We start from the raw sequence: 15,533 nt of genomic DNA on the forward strand, positions 1-15,533 counted from the left end.
CCTGTAAAAAATATTAGGCAATGTTAATAGGACCCCCTTTCAAACAACTCCTTATTTACCACTGAACATATCAGTGGGTAACTGGCAAATTGGGAGGGGTGTGGTCAGGGAGTGTTGTTAAACACTGAGGGCTGTTTGCATTTCAAATTAGGGCGGTGTTAAACAATTGAAGTGTTTATTAATTTACCTGCAAAAAAAGTAGAGAACCATTCACACAGACCTGATACCTGTATTTTGGTTAGAGGGTCTGTGAAAATACAGGAATCATGACTAGGTCTTTAGGTGGGTTTTATTTGTCCTTTTTCTCTTCCACCTACACCTTTCAGATATACAAAGACGCAGGTAAAAAAGTAGCAGGCATGGTAAATGAGTGAGATTTCAGTCTGTGTATGAAAGGGACATTAGTGTAAGCAATGTAAATGGGTAAGTATGAAATGGTGGATTCTTGGCCGTCTGATCCATTTTACTGGAGAAGACCGAACAAAACAGTGAGGTTACGCCGCTGATTCTCTCACTGTTGCTTCAGAACCACAGGCCACCTTGAGGAATAAATACTTTATTACACACCATGTGTTGAATAGAGATACTCTTTTATTGAATGAAATCAAACTTATTTCCTCAGAGAAATAAGCCCCTCTCTAAAACAATAACACATTTACAGTACCCTCTCTTCCACACAGAACAAAACACATTTTGATGTTACATTAATGTCTCCAAAATTGATAAAGTACATATTAATACTGAGGCCTAGGACCATAACCTGATTTAGGAGGTAAAGATCAATATGATGCTGTGTAAAATGTCAGCCGCTGGTCCCATTGCAGTCATTTTAGAAACATTGTCAGTTTCTCATATCGGGTCCCACTGTTTATTTGATGTGCACAATATTGCTTTTTCATTTCATTGTAATATTACTTTTTCATTTGATTGTTCCCACATTGCTAGTATTAATTATTGAGCAAAAACATGGTAGAATAAATTGTGTGCTGTGGTCTATTCGTCCCTCCGAAGTAGTTGTTTGGGCACAAGTTTGACAAGTCTCTCTATTGTGATTTTACAGACTCTTCTCTGGCACAGTAGCCGACCTGCCACAACACACTATTCAAGCGCCACACACAAACCCTGCTCAAGTACTGAGATCTCTCTCAGTTCAATTCAAGGGCTTTATTGGCATGGGAAACGTGTTAACATTGCCAAAGCAAGTGAGGTAGATAATATACGAAAGTGAAATAAACAATAAAAATGAACAGTAAACATTACACATACAGAAGTTTCAAAGGAATAAAGACATTACAAATGTCATATTATGTATATATACAGTATTGTAACAATGTACAAATGGTTAAAGTACAAAAGGGAAAATAAATCAACATAATGGGTTGTATTTACAATGGTGTTTGTTCTTCACTGGTTGACCTTTTCTTGTGGCAACAGGTCGCAAATCTTGCTGCTGTGATGGCACACTGTGGAATTTCACCCAGTAGATATGGGAATTATCAAAATTGAGTTTGTTTTCAAATCCTTTGTGGATCTGTGTAATCTGAGGGAAATATGTGTCTCTAATATGGTCATACATTGGGCAGGAGGTTAGGAAGTGCAGCTCAGTTTCCACCTCATTTTGTGGGCAGTGTGCACATAGCCTGTCTTCACTTGAGAGCCATGTCTGCCTACGACGGCCTTTCTCAATAGCAAGGCTATGCTCACTGAGTCTGTACATAGTCAAAACTTTCCTTAAGTTTGGGTCAGTCACAGTGGTCATATATTCTGCCACTGTGTACTCTCTGTTTAGGGCCAAATATAATTCTAGTTTGCTCTGTTTTTTTGTTAATTCTTTCCAATGTGTCAAGTAATTATATTTTTGTTTTCTCATGATTTGGTTGGGTCTAATTGTGCTGCTGTCCTGGGGCTCTGTGGGGTGTGTTTGTGAACAGAGCCCCAGAACCAGCTTGCTTAGGGGACGCTTCTCCAGGTTCATCTCTCTGTAGGTGATGGCTTTGTTATGGAAGGTTTGGGAATCGCTTCCTTTTAGGTGGTTGTAGAATTTAACAACTCTTTTCTGGATTTTGATCATTAGTGGGTATCGGCCTAATTCTGCTCTGCATGCATTATTTGGTGTTCTACATTGTACACGGAGGATATTTTTGCAAAATTCTGCATGCAGAGTCTCAATTTGGTGTTTGTCCCATTTTGTGAAATCTTGGTTGGTGAGCGGACCAAAGACCTCACAACCATAAAGGGCAATGGGCTCTGTGACTGATTCAAGTATTTTTAGCCAGATCCTAATTGGTATGTTGAATTTTATGTTCCTTTTGATGGCATAGAATGCCCTTCTTGCCTTGTCTCTCAGATCGTTCACAGCTTTGTGGAAGTTACCTGTGGCGCTGATGTTTAGGCCAAGGTATGTATAGTTTTTTGTGTGCTCTAGGGCAATGGTGTCTAGATCGAATTTGTATGTGTGGTCCTGGCGACTGGACCTTTTTTGGAACACCATTATTTTGGTCTTACTGAGATTTACTGTCAGGGCCCAGGTCTGGCAGAATCTGTGCAGAATATCTAGGTGCTGCTGTAGGCCCTACTTGGTTGGTGACAGAAGCACCAGATCATCAGCAAACAGTAGACATTTGACTTCAGATTCTAGTAGGGCAAGGCCGAGTGCTGCCGCCTTTTCTAGTGTCCGCGCCAATTTGTTGATATATATGTTGAAGAGGGTGGGGCTTAAGCTGCATCCCTGTCTCACCCCACGGGCACTGTGGGAAGAAATGTGTGAGTTTTTTGCCCATTTTAACTTCACACTTGTTGTTTGTATACATTCATTTTATAATGTTGTATATTTTACCCCCAACACCACTTACCATCAATTTGTATAGCAGACCCTCATGCCAAATTGAGTCGAAGGCTTTTTTGAAATCAACAAAGCATGAGAAGACTTTGTCTTTGTTTTGGTTTGTTTGGTTATCAATTAGGGTGTACAGGGTGAATACATAGTCTGTTGTATGGTAATTTGTTAAAAAGCCAATTTTACATTTGCTCAGTACATTTTTTTTCAGTGAGGAAATGTATGAGTCTGCTGTTAATGATAATGCAGAGGATTTTCCCAAGGTTGCTGTTGACGCATATCCCACTGTAGTTATTGGGGTCTAATATGTCTCCACTTTTGTGGATTGGGGTGATCAGTCCTTGGTTCCAAATATTGGGGAAGATGCCAGAGCTAAGGATGATGTTAAAGAGTTTTAGTATAGCCAATTGGAATTTGTTGTCTGTATATTTGATCATTTCATTAAAGATACCATCAACACCACATGCCTTTTTGGGTTGGAGGGTTTTTATTTTGTCCTGTAGCTCATTCAAGGTAATTGGAGAATCCTGTGGGTTCTGGTAGTCTTTAATAGTTGATTCTAAGCTTTGTATTTTATCCTGTATATGTTTTTGCTCTTTATTCTTTGTTAAAGAGCCAAAAAGATTGAAGAAGTGGTTTACCCATACATCTCCATTTTGGATAGATAATTCTTTGTGTTGTTGTTTGTTTAGTGTTTTCCAATTTTCCCAGAAGTGGTTAGAAGTGGTTAGAGTCTATGGATTTAATTTTTTTGTTGGTTATGTTGTCATAGTTGTGCCTAGGGGGGCATATGGGGGAGGGAATGCTGTCACCTGCAGGTAGGTGTTTGTCCCACTGTGTGCTGAGGGTTCTGGAATTTAGGTCGCCACAGACTAGTACATGTCCCTGGGCCTGGAAATGATTGATTTTCCCCTCCAGGATGGAGAAGCTGTCTTCATTAAAGTATGGGGATTCTAGTGGGGGGATATAGGTAGCACACAGGAGGACATTTTTCTCTGTTAAGATAATTTCCTTTTGAATTTCTAGCCAAATTTAAAATGTTCCTGTTTTGATTAATTTAATGGTGTGAGTTAGGTCTGCTCTATACCAAATTAGCATACCCCCAGAGTCCCTTCCCTGTTTCACACCTGGTAGTTTGGTGGATGGGACTATCAGCTCTCTGTAACCTAGAGGGCAACCAGTGGGTTCGTCTCCTCTATACCAGGTTTCTTGCAGGATGACAATGTCTGTTTTACCGATTTCTTTGGTGAAGTCCGGGTTCCTGCTCTTTAGGCCAAAGGCAGATGACCTCAGGCCTTGGATATTCCAGGATGATATAGTGAAGGCTTTGTGTTCCATAAAGTGTCCAATGTTGTTGGTCGTGTGGTTTGGTCTCAGGCCAGTAAGTGTGAGCAGAGCCTGCTGAGCATCTGGTACATGCCATTGGCTTGGGCTAGTGTAAGTGTGGGGGTTGGGCCTGTTTGCCCGCTCACTGCCTGGGCGTATGTGTGACTTCCATGTTGAGGCTGTTTTGGGGCTGCGTTTGAGAGCGATGTCCTTTAGAGTCCGGGCAAAGGTGGGCACTGCTGCCTTGTAGAGGTGGACCTGGTCTTAGAGGCTGTTCAAGTCCAGGGTGGAGTGATGGGCCAGGAAAACATTTGTTTTTGAGGCACAGTCACAGGAAATACTTGCGTTTACCCGCTGTATTGTAGCAGGGTGGAAGTATTTTCGTGGTAGCAGGGTGGAGATAACCACTTGTGCGTTGGGGAAAGTAGAAGAAGCTTTTTCAATCACTCCCTTCAGTGCTGTGGCCACCCTTTCCTGCTGTGTTCTCAGGTCGTTTGTGCCTGTGTGTATTATTATGTGGCTAGGTGAACCTAGTTGGTCCTCAGACAGAAGGTCTAGGGTGCGCTGGGTGTTTGGACACCAGAGTTTAGGGGATTTTTTTTTTCTTGTATATATTTCCCATTTGAGTCCATAAGGAGAACAATTTGTGTCTTGTATATGTCCTCAGTGGGTGTGGGGGGGTTGTCAGAAGGGCTATCAGGGTGGCAGACAGGGGGGTGCTCAGAGGGGGTGAGAGCCTCTGGGCTTGGGGTTCTTCATTTGTCTGTTCTGCTGTGATGTCGACGCTATGGTCAGGGTCTGGTGTGGACTGTTCTGCTGTGGTGTCGAGACTTTTGTCGGGTGCTGAGGTGGGCTCTTCTGCTTGCTTCTCTGTGGGGGTGGCCACCTCTCTAGTGGGTTGTTCTCTGTCACACGCCATCCCCCTCAACCTCTACTCCAGCAGTCTGATCCTCTCCTCTAGTGCTCTGTTCTTCTCCTGCTCCTGCTCTTTCTCCCGTTGAAGTTGTCTCACCACTGTCCAGAGTGCAGATATGTCTCTCTCCAACTCCAGCACTCCGGGTCTGGTTAAGAGAGTGTTGTTGTGCTGGACTGTTGTCTGGGTCTATGCTGACTGAAGTGTAATCACCTGCTGTTCCAGCTCCACCTGCCTTACCTCCAGCTGGGTAAATGTATCCTTCATTTCAATGAGAGGGTAGTACTCTGTGCTGGGAGGTTGACTTTCCGCTGGGGGTGGCTCGTCTGTGGGGTTATATAATGAAGAGGTCTGGTCTGACCCGCTCGGGTGGAGTTATCTTTCTCAAGGGAGAACTTCTCCTGCTGGGATAATTTTTTGATTAGGTGAAAGTCCAGCTGAAACTGTTTAGGGTTGCCCTGTACCATTACTGTTCCAGACTTATAGAGATTTATATTAGCTGACTCAAAGTCCTCATTGTCAAGTATCCTGAGTTTCCACCCCTTGTTAACGTGTCTGGGATCGTTCGGGACGCTAGCGTCCCACCTCGCCAACAGCCAGTGAAATTGCAGGGCGCCAAATTCAAAACAACAGAAATCTCACAATTAAAATTCCTGAACCATACAAGTATTTTACACCATTTTAAAGATACACTTCTCGTTAATCCAACCACAGTGTCCGATTTCAAAAAGGATTTTCGGCGAAAGCAGAACATATCAGGTCAGCAACTAGTCACAGAAAGCATTCAGACATTTTCCAACCAAAGAGAGGTGTCACAAAAATCAGAAGTATAGCTAAAATTAATCACTAACCTTTGACGATCTTCATCAGATGACACTCCCAGGACTCAATGTTACACAATACATGTATGTTTTGTTCGATCAAGTTCATATTTATATCCAAAAACCTCAGTTTACATTGGCGCCATGTTCAGAAATGCCTCCAAAACATCTGGGGAAATTGCAGAGAGCCACATCAAATAACAGAAACACTAATCAGAAACTTTGATGAAAGATACATGTTTTACATAGAATTAAAGATGAACTTGCTCTTAATGCAACCGCTGTGTCAGATTTCAAAAAAGCTTTACGGCAAAAGCACAATATTCAATCACCTGAGAACAGCGTTCAGCCACAAAAGTAAGCCATACAGTTACCCACCAAGTTGTGGAGTCAACAAAAGTTAGAAATAGCATTATAAATCTTTACTTACCTTTTCTGACTTTGTCGGAATGCACTCCCAGGATTCCCACTTCCACAAGAAATGTTTGTTTTGTTCGATTACGTCCATATTTATGTCCAAATACCTTCGCGCGTTTAGTTCACTATTCCAAAGGCACAATGCGCGAGTGCAAAATCCAGATGAAAAGTCAAAAGAGTTCCATTACAGTTTGTATAAACATGTCAAACGATGTTTACAATCAATCCTTAGGGTCTTTTTATAATACATTTTCAATAATATTCCAACCGGACAATAGCGTATTCATTACAGAGGAAAAAGAAGGTACGGCGCGTAGTACGACCGCGTAGTAAACAACTGTTTGGCCACAGCCTAGTCCACTTGTTGAAACAGCTCTTATTCGACCCCCTTCCACAATTGAAGCCTCAAACAACTTTCTAAAGACTGTTGACATCTGCTGGAAGCATTAGGAAGTGCAATCTGGCCCCATAGACACAGCATATTGGATAGGCAATCACTTAAATGAAACTACAAACCTCAGATTTCCCACTTCCTGGTTGGATTTTTCTCAGGTTTTCGCCTGCCATATGAGTTTTGTTATACTCACAGACATCATTCAAACAGTTTTAGAAACTTCAGAGTTTTTTCTATTCAATAATACTAATAATATGCATATATTAGTATCTGGGACAGAGTAGCAGGCAGTTTACTCTGGGCACCTTATTCATCCAAGCTACTCAATACTGCCCCCCTGTCACCAAGACGTTAACACCCCCTCTCTTAACAAAGGGGTAGTGTGCTGCCAGGGCATGGTTTGTGTGGAGGATAAGGTTGCTGATGTTCCCAAAAAGTGTCTCTTGATTTTCCATAAGGAGCTTTATTTTGTAATCTATTCTTGCCTTATCATTCTTTACATACACAGGGTACTGTATTTGAATTACCGGGAGACAGCGGGAGGCAGCTTCTAAGGCCTCTCCATTTGGTTGGAGTAGACTGTTTGACAACCTTATGTTAGCATTCAGTCCTTACCAAGTAATGTAGTGTATTTTTCTTCTTGGCTTTTGGAAATAAAATATAGTTTCAGACTAAACATTACTCACTCAGTTCCAGGTTGATTGGTGTTTTCAGGTTTCTGTTGTTTTCCAGAGAATTTGCTGTATAGAATAATAATCCTTGGTAGTTGTAAACCTTTCAGGTGATTCCGTAATTCCGACCAAAATCAGCATCCTGTGTATGTTCCTGACAAAAAAATTGAAGTTTATCTAACTCTAAATCTATCTCTCTCTGTCTCTCTGTCTCTGTCTCTGTCTCTCTCTCTCTCTCTCTCTCTCTCTCTCTCTCTCTCTCTCTCTCTCTCTCTCTCTCTCTCTCTCTCTCTCTCTCTCTCTCTCTCTCTCTCTCTCTCTCTCTCTCTCTCTCTCTCTCTCTCTCTCTCTCTCTCTCTCTCTCTCTCTCTCTCTCTCTCTCTTCTCTCTCTCTCTCTCTCTCTCTCCCTCTCTCTCTCTCTCAGGATGTGTTGTGTTCTACATATTAGCTAAAAGCCATATGAACTCAATAGACTGTGTGTTCCTTTGCGTCACAGTGTGTTTATGTGTGTTCCCCTGCTTAGGAGTGTGTTTGTGGAAGTTGAATCTCCCTAGCTGTTCCCGGAATCCTAGGAAGTGGCCCTCTTTAGGTCAGGGCACTGTGATAATAGGACTTTCACTGGCAAAGCAGAATCCGCCACTTTCTTAGAAGATGCGTTTTCTAATGAACTAATGAACTCCTTCTTACAAAATGTCTCATCCCTTTCTCACTCTTCCAGACTACTTCGGGTGAGGACATGCGTGATTTCACCAAGGTGCTGAAAAACAAGTTCCGCTCCAAGAAGTACTTTGCCAAGCACCCCCGGCTGGGCTACTTACCGGTCCAGACGTTTCTAGAAGGAGACAATATGGAGACGTAGGTACCTGGGAGGAAGGGGGTCGTTGTGTTACCTGGGTGAGCCCTCTGTCAACACTAATTTCCTCTCCCTGTCTGTAGACTGTTATACCCCCTGGAAGACTCAGGCCATTTATCTCCTGTGTTGCACAGAGCTGCTGCTCTGCTCTGGAGTGAGTCCGTCTCGATTTTTCACCAGTCGCCTGCTCGGACACACACAAATCCTCAGTAATGGTGTTTAACTAGTGTTACAGATTATGCAGATGCTAGTGGAGGGTGGTGAGTGCCCCCCTCTTGAGGTGTGAGTTATGTCCCCTTCTATGATCTGAACCTTCTCTGTCTCTGTATACTAACAGCTCCCTAGAACATGTCTCCCTCTCTCTCCACATCTCAATATCCCACCCTCTGCTTTTTGCTATATCTTCTGTCTCAGTATCTTTCCATGTTTGTGCATCCCTCCTTCTCTCTTTCTCCCTCCCTCTCGCTCCCTCTCTATTTATTTATTTCTCTCTCTCTCTCTCTCTCTCTCTCTCTCTCTCTCTCTCTCTCTCTCTCTCTCTCTCTCTCTCTCTCCCCTTCTACTTTTACTTGAGTTGCACAAGTGAATATTAAAAACAAACTGTGAATTACAACCTTACCTTACCCCAAAGAAGTTACACACACACACACACAGTTCAGATGTCCACTCCTCAGATAGACTGGCCCACCCTCTTCATTCCTCTGCTCTCTCCGCTCCACTTTCCTCCCACTATCCCTGCAGCAGTGTCTCCCTGACACATCCCTTTTAAAGGTGGGAAATGGTAGAGAGATTCCTTAAAAAGCTGTTATGAAATGGAGACTTGGAGAAATATGACTATTCCATGACATTCATTTTCCACTTTTCTTCTCCAGCCTGACTTCTCTACCATCCACAAACTGCTGGAAGTCTGGTACAATACAGGCAGTTTTACAGCAGAAACGTATTGCACTGAGTCTGCAATTCTTACTTTTAAGCCCACACAATGACACACACATGCACACACACACAAACATACACACACACAGAAACACTCTGACATTCAGTGTGTGGAGATAGTGAATCAGGCCATCTCTGAGAGAGGAAGGGAGGGAGAAAAAAAGCCACACCTGTTGTATTCAGAGTGTGTGACAAATACAATTTGATTTGATCTCTCACTCTCTTGTGCCCCCTCTCTCTCTGTCTCCCTCTCTCTTGCTTTCTCTGTCTCTCTCTCTCTCTCTCTCTCTCTCTCTCTCTCTCTCTCTCTCTGTGTGTGTCTGGTCACGGTTATTCTGCTTCCTCATACGTTTTCCCAACCTATAGAACACAGAACCCCGCCCACTGTCAACTCCCTCCTAACTCTTCTTCCTTCATTACACGCCAAACAGGATTTGTGATTCGACACAGAGACACGTGTTAATGTGAAAGACGTGTCTGAGCCTCCTAGCTTGGTGTGTTATGTGCTGTTCACCACCGTATTTGGAAGAGTTCAGGATAACACTGTACACTGCTTTAACTCTAGCAGGGAGACCGATGAGTTTAGGTGTTGTGTGGGTTGGAGTTTGTGCTTTTGGGGACTCGTCTTAAAACACATTAACTCAGACTTCCTCTTTCACTCTCTCTTTCTCTCTCCATCTTTATCTCATTGATTTGATTTGATTTGGGTGGAGTCAATAACACAGCACAGATATAGACACATTCTGAAGAGACATTCACACACACACTTCTGTCAAACTGAGTGGAAAGCCCTAGCGGAGGATGTGGTAGCGAGCGAGGGCTAATGATATTCTCCTCCGAACATATGGCGATGTTTCCCTGCACCACCTCTGTCTGTCTGTCTCTGTGACAGGAGGCATGAAAAGGTGTCAGAGTGCACAGGTGTTCTTAAGCCCCCTGATAGAGGAGTGGAGGGGAGGAAAGAGTGTCAGGGCGGCTTGTCCTTCAAGACTTTTGAGGTGCACTGGCATAGAAGTGTGTACAGGATTTAATCGTTTCATTGGTATTCAGTGAAAAGGTACAATATACTGTATGACACAATACAACATCCTGTAAACCATACTGATGAGGGCAGCGTTTTACTCAACACAACTAGGTACCACGTTCGTTGTTCTCGTTGTTGTTTCCGCTCCAGCAACATCTCTCTATTGGATCAGAATTTATTCTGCCCTCTGCACACAGTGTCATCTCATCAAGGCATTGCAAATCAAAATTGCCCATCCTTCCCCTTAACTTTAAAACTCTGCGTTTCGCTGTCTCTCAGTGTCTGTCCAAGGTCCATTACCGTTGGCTCTACTGTTGTCTTTGTACCTCCCAGTCAGCCCCTTCCCCTGATACAATAATACCCACACAGACACACACTGCCTGCCAGCAACATAGTTCAATGCAGAGACGTGTGAAAAACTGTACCAGAAAATAGTTATGACACCGTTTGAAAGACAAATGCCCTCCACACACTTTGTAAAGAAAAGTGATTTAGTAAGAAATAGACTAGTAAATGTATTATGTGAGGTATGTTTGCTTTTTGTTTGTCATGTGATTATTGTACAATGCAAAAAATCTATAACGTTGACATGATAATATGAGTCCTATTGAAGGCTGGTTACTCCGTTTAGCCAGGCCCAGGGAGGTAGGATGGAGTTGGACTTGTCTTTGGCCCACTGCCATCCCAGGGGAAAGTCAACTCTTTAGGCTCAACATCACTGTCTCTCCAGGAACCTTACTCCTGCTACCTTTTCTGACTGCACTCGCAACAGCAACATTTTTCAGAGCTAAACGCTCCCAAGGTCTTTCCCACTGCGAGAGACACTTATCAACGATGCAGCGCTTTGTTTCAATGTCTCCACTTTCACATTGCGAACAAAAACACCAGTAACCTTCAGAGCACCCAAGCAATTATCTAAACATCCTCTCCATCTCCAAAATAACAAGACGCTTCTCTTCCTATCACATCTATATTTAGCAACCGTTCTTTCTCACTATATTAAATTCATTTTTCTTTCCCAAGGTGTTTCATCTGTGTGCGCTGTGCAGTACAACCCTGTGCAGTACAACCCTGTGCAGTACAACCCTGTGCAGTACAACCCTGTGCAGTACAACCCTGTGCAGTACAACCCTGTGCAGTACAACCCTGTGCAGTACAACCCTGTGCAGTACAACCCTGTGCAGTACAACCCTGTGCAGTACAACCCTGTGCAGTACAACCCTGTGCAGTACAACCCTGAATGTTTAGAAATAGATTTTCATTTTGAAGACTGCACATGAAATTACACTGTAATAAGTGAAAGACAGATTGAATATGATCTCTTGATCATTTTGGTTTTGCTGTCAAATGTCAAGTATGACTAATATTAGTGGTGAATGTCCTTGTAATCAGTGCAGAAACTGAACAACTACACTAAGTACAGGCCTGGGGCGACAGAGACTTGCTTGGGAATATTCCACTAAAATTCTTTAAATAGGGACTCAATTATCACTTGGAAATGAATAGTTGAATCATTAGAAACCATTGGACCATAGCCCCAAGACTAAAGGGGAGATTATATCTGGATGGGCTCCTAGATGCTGGTCTAATAAGGCCAGTTTTCCCGAATAATGGTAAAGGTTAGGATTTGGGGTGGGCTTCTGCCTGTGTGCAACTGCTTGCCCCTGTTGTCGCCCCCTTCTGGCTATTCTAAGCATAGCCGCTGGTTGCAACCAATGGTTTGGATGTAAACTCAGGCAAAAAAAGAAATGTCCTCTCACTGTCAACTGCTTTTATTTTCAGCTAAATTAACATGTGTAAATATTTGTATGAACATAACAAGTTTCAACAACTGAGACATAAACTGAACAAGTTCCACAGACATGTGACTAACAGAAATTGAATAATGTATCCCTGAACAAAGGGGTGGTCAAAATCAAAGTAACAGCCACCTGCTGCATTAAGTACTCCAGTGCATCTCCTCTTCATGGACTGCACCAGATTTGCCAGTTCTTGCTGTGAGATGTTACCCCACACTTCCACCAAGGCACCTGCAAGTTCCCGGACATTTCTGGGGGGAATGGCCCTAGCCCTCACCCTCCGATCCAACAGGTCCCAGACGTGTTCAATGGGATTGAGATCCGGACTCTTCGCTGGCAATGGCAGAACACTGACATTCCTGTCTTGCAGGAAATCACTCACAGACCGAGCAGTATGGCTGGTGGCATTGTCATGCTGGAGAGTCATGTCAGGATGAGCCTGCAGGAAGGGTACCACATGAGGGAGGAGGATGTCTTCCCTGTAACACACTGCGTTGAGATTGCCTGCAATGACAACAATCTCAGTCCGATGATGCTGTGACACACCGCCCCAGACCATGACGGACCCTCCACCTCCAAATCGATTCCGCTCCAGAGTACAGGCCTCGGTGTAACACTCATTCCTTCGACAATAAACGCGAATCCGACCATCACCCCTGGTAAAACAAAACCGCAACTTTTCAGAGAATAGCACTTTTTGCCAGTCCTGTCTGGTCCAGCGCCGGTGGGTTTGTGCCCATAGGTGACGTTGTTGCCGGTTACAACTGGCTTACAAGCCCTCAGTCCAGCCTCTCTCAGCCTATTGCGGACGGTCTGAGCACTGATGGAGGGATTGTGCATTCCTGGTGTTACTCGGGCAGTTGTTGTTGCCATCCTGTACCTGTCCCGCAGGTGTGATGTTCAGATGTACCAATCCTGTGCAGGTGTTGTTACACGTGGTCTGCCACTGCGAGGACGATCAGCTGTCCGTCCTGTCTTCCTGTAGCGCTGTCTTAGGCACCTCACAGTACGGACACCGCAATTTATTGCCCTGGCCACATCTGCAGTCCTCATGCCTCCTTGCAGCATGCCTAAGGCATGTTCACGCAGATGAGCACGTTCACGCAGATGGACCCTGGGCATCTTTCTTTTGGTGTTTTTCAGAGTCAGTAGAAAGGCCTCTTTAGTGTTCTAAGTTTTCATAACTGTGACCTAAATTTCCTACCGTCTTTAAGCTGTTAGTGTCTTAACGACCGTTCCACAGGTACATGTTCATTAATTGTTTATGTTTCATTGAACAAGCAAGGGAAACAGTGTTTAAACCCTTTACAATGAAAATCTGTGAAGTTATTTGGATTTTTACGAATTATCTTTGAAATACAGGGTCCTGAAAAAGGGAAGTTTCTTTTTTTGCTGACTTTATATGTAGATGACAGATAGGGGGCGCTGTGTTGAAGCCACCATGCTTCCATCTTGGTACCTCCCACCTTTGTAAAACATATTTTGGAAGCTGTAGAAGCTACATGTATTAATGTCTACATTCGTTTTGACATTCTATTACAGACACCTTCTTGCATAAGGTATATTATGTGAGCTAAACATAAAAATAAACATGAACAAATATATGAAAAACATTTTCCTTAAAGTATATATTTTTGAAATGACTAATGTTACTGTCCTCACTACAGGAAAAAAATCATAAATCAATGTAATTTTGTCCTTGAAACATATATTTGAAATAGTGTAGAATTCCATTCATTCCTATGGAGGACTGATCCTACTGGGGAGTACCAATATGGCCGACCATGCTTCTCACTGGCCAATACATAGCAATCCAGGGTTTATATACATCATTGGTTGGAACCCTACCACCTGTACTCTCCTCCTGTTGCATTTGGTTCTTGACCTTGTTCATGTGATGTGGCCCTAAAGATTGTTGTCCCCTCCCTCACCTCCCTCCCTCCCTCCCTTCGTTTCTCTTACAGTCCCGTCACTCTCATCAGCATGTGTCCGGAGCAGTATGAGTGAGTATCTGCATGCCCCTGAACAGTCTGCCCTCCTCCCTGTCCCTGCATCCACAACTCACCACCCCCACTAAGCCGTCATACCGCATGTTGCCTGTCTGCCCGATTGACCAACCAACCTACCAAACTCTTCCTCCCCTTTACAGCCTCCTCTTCCTCCTTACCTCCTCTCCATCCCATTAGCAGTTCCGTAACTCCTGGCCGGCTTCCTAGATCAGCACAATCTTCTGTTGGTTCTTTGTTGATTATATTCTCCTAGATTTCTAGCTGCTGATTGTTTCATTTGATTGAAGTCTTTTTGGTTGTTATTGTGTTTCATGTTGTACCCATCTCCACCCCTCCATTCCCTCTCTTCAGGCTTTCCCAGTCACCCCAGTTCTCTCATGATGACACTCATTCCAGGATAGAGCAGTATGCTAGCAGGTACTGTACACTACCATCACACAAACCTTACAGGTACTTGGTATACCAATGACTGTCTATGCCAGACTATTGTCCATTAAGGGTAGAGACAGTAGGGCTCGCCTCCCCTGCCAATTTGACTGTGCCCCCTTAGTGCCAACCATTCCATATGCTATTCTGACATGGATCTTTCCTTCTCATTAACCATTAACCCACAGGTGAATCACTACAGCCCCTGACTGTTACCAGATAACAAGCTGCCTTGACACACATACACACACACACACACAGTCCCAGCCAGACAGACTCTGTATTAACAAAGCTATCCCAATGTCAGCCTTGGGCCAGTGTAGGGATCATGTTCTCTTTGTCTTCATCTCCCTAGGAGCTATGAGGCTCCCCTCGCTCCCTCTTTATTACACAGCTCAATACATAGAGCCTTTCATCTGCTGGCCCAATCTAATTACCGTGGGTGGGTGGGTGGGTGGGTGGGTGGGTGGGTGGGTGGGGGTGTGTGTGTGTGTGTGGGTGGGTGGGTGTGTGTGTGTGTGTGTGTGTGTGTGTGTGTGTGAGCACCAAGGCCAGGGCCAGTAATCAACTGTGTTCCCCATCCCAACCGCATAGATCTGTCACAACACACACATACACTCCCGCCGGGCCCAATAGGATTTGACCGGTGTGGCTCTGAACCTCTCATCCCGGCCATGTGCAGCACTGTACCATAATCCATCTCATGTCATAACTGGGTCCCATATTGCGATGGCTGATCCCCTAGCTGTTGGGCTGAACTCTGCCTGATGTCTGCCGTCCACTCCTTATGTTATGTTACATTTCATCCATTCAACTAGAATGGTGCACTAGCCAACAGGGGTTGTCTCTGTACCCAGCAGTGTTTGGTAGGCGTTGACCCCCATGGTAACGTTTCTGAACTAATCCAGCTAATGTCTGTATCTGTGTTTCTCAGGCTGGCTCAGATGGAACGCTCCAACGGTTCTCTGCCCACTGACAGCAGCTCAGCTACAGGAAGCATGTAAGTAACCATTAGTAACCGTTGCCATTAGTAACTGTTTCCCTCTGTCCACCTACCTGTCAGTAACCATTAGTAACTGTTTCCATTAGTAAATGTTTCTCCTCTGT

At 44.0% G+C, this 15,533-nt stretch overlaps 1 protein-coding gene across 6 annotated transcripts in view; it reads left to right on the top strand.

Moving 5' to 3' along the window:
• LOC139407256 (utrophin) overlaps nt 1–15,533 on the top strand; it is a 334,795-nt gene that overhangs the window by 287,031 nt on the left and 32,231 nt on the right. For all 6 annotated transcript variants that reach the window (XM_071150875.1, XM_071150879.1, XM_071150876.1 and 3 more), the window contains 4 exons: nt 8,098–8,234; nt 13,956–13,994; nt 14,352–14,417; nt 15,361–15,426. In XM_071150875.1, coding sequence (XP_071006976.1) covers nt 8,098–8,234; nt 13,956–13,994; nt 14,352–14,417; nt 15,361–15,426 — 308 coding nt within the window. The remainder of the gene's footprint in view (nt 1–8,097; nt 8,235–13,955; nt 13,995–14,351; nt 14,418–15,360; nt 15,427–15,533) is intronic.

The sequence above is a fragment of the Oncorhynchus clarkii genome, chromosome 4 (assembly GCF_045791955.1).
Source record: "Oncorhynchus clarkii lewisi isolate Uvic-CL-2024 chromosome 4, UVic_Ocla_1.0, whole genome shotgun sequence".
NCBI classification, from domain to species: domain Eukaryota; kingdom Metazoa; phylum Chordata; class Actinopteri; order Salmoniformes; family Salmonidae; genus Oncorhynchus; species Oncorhynchus clarkii.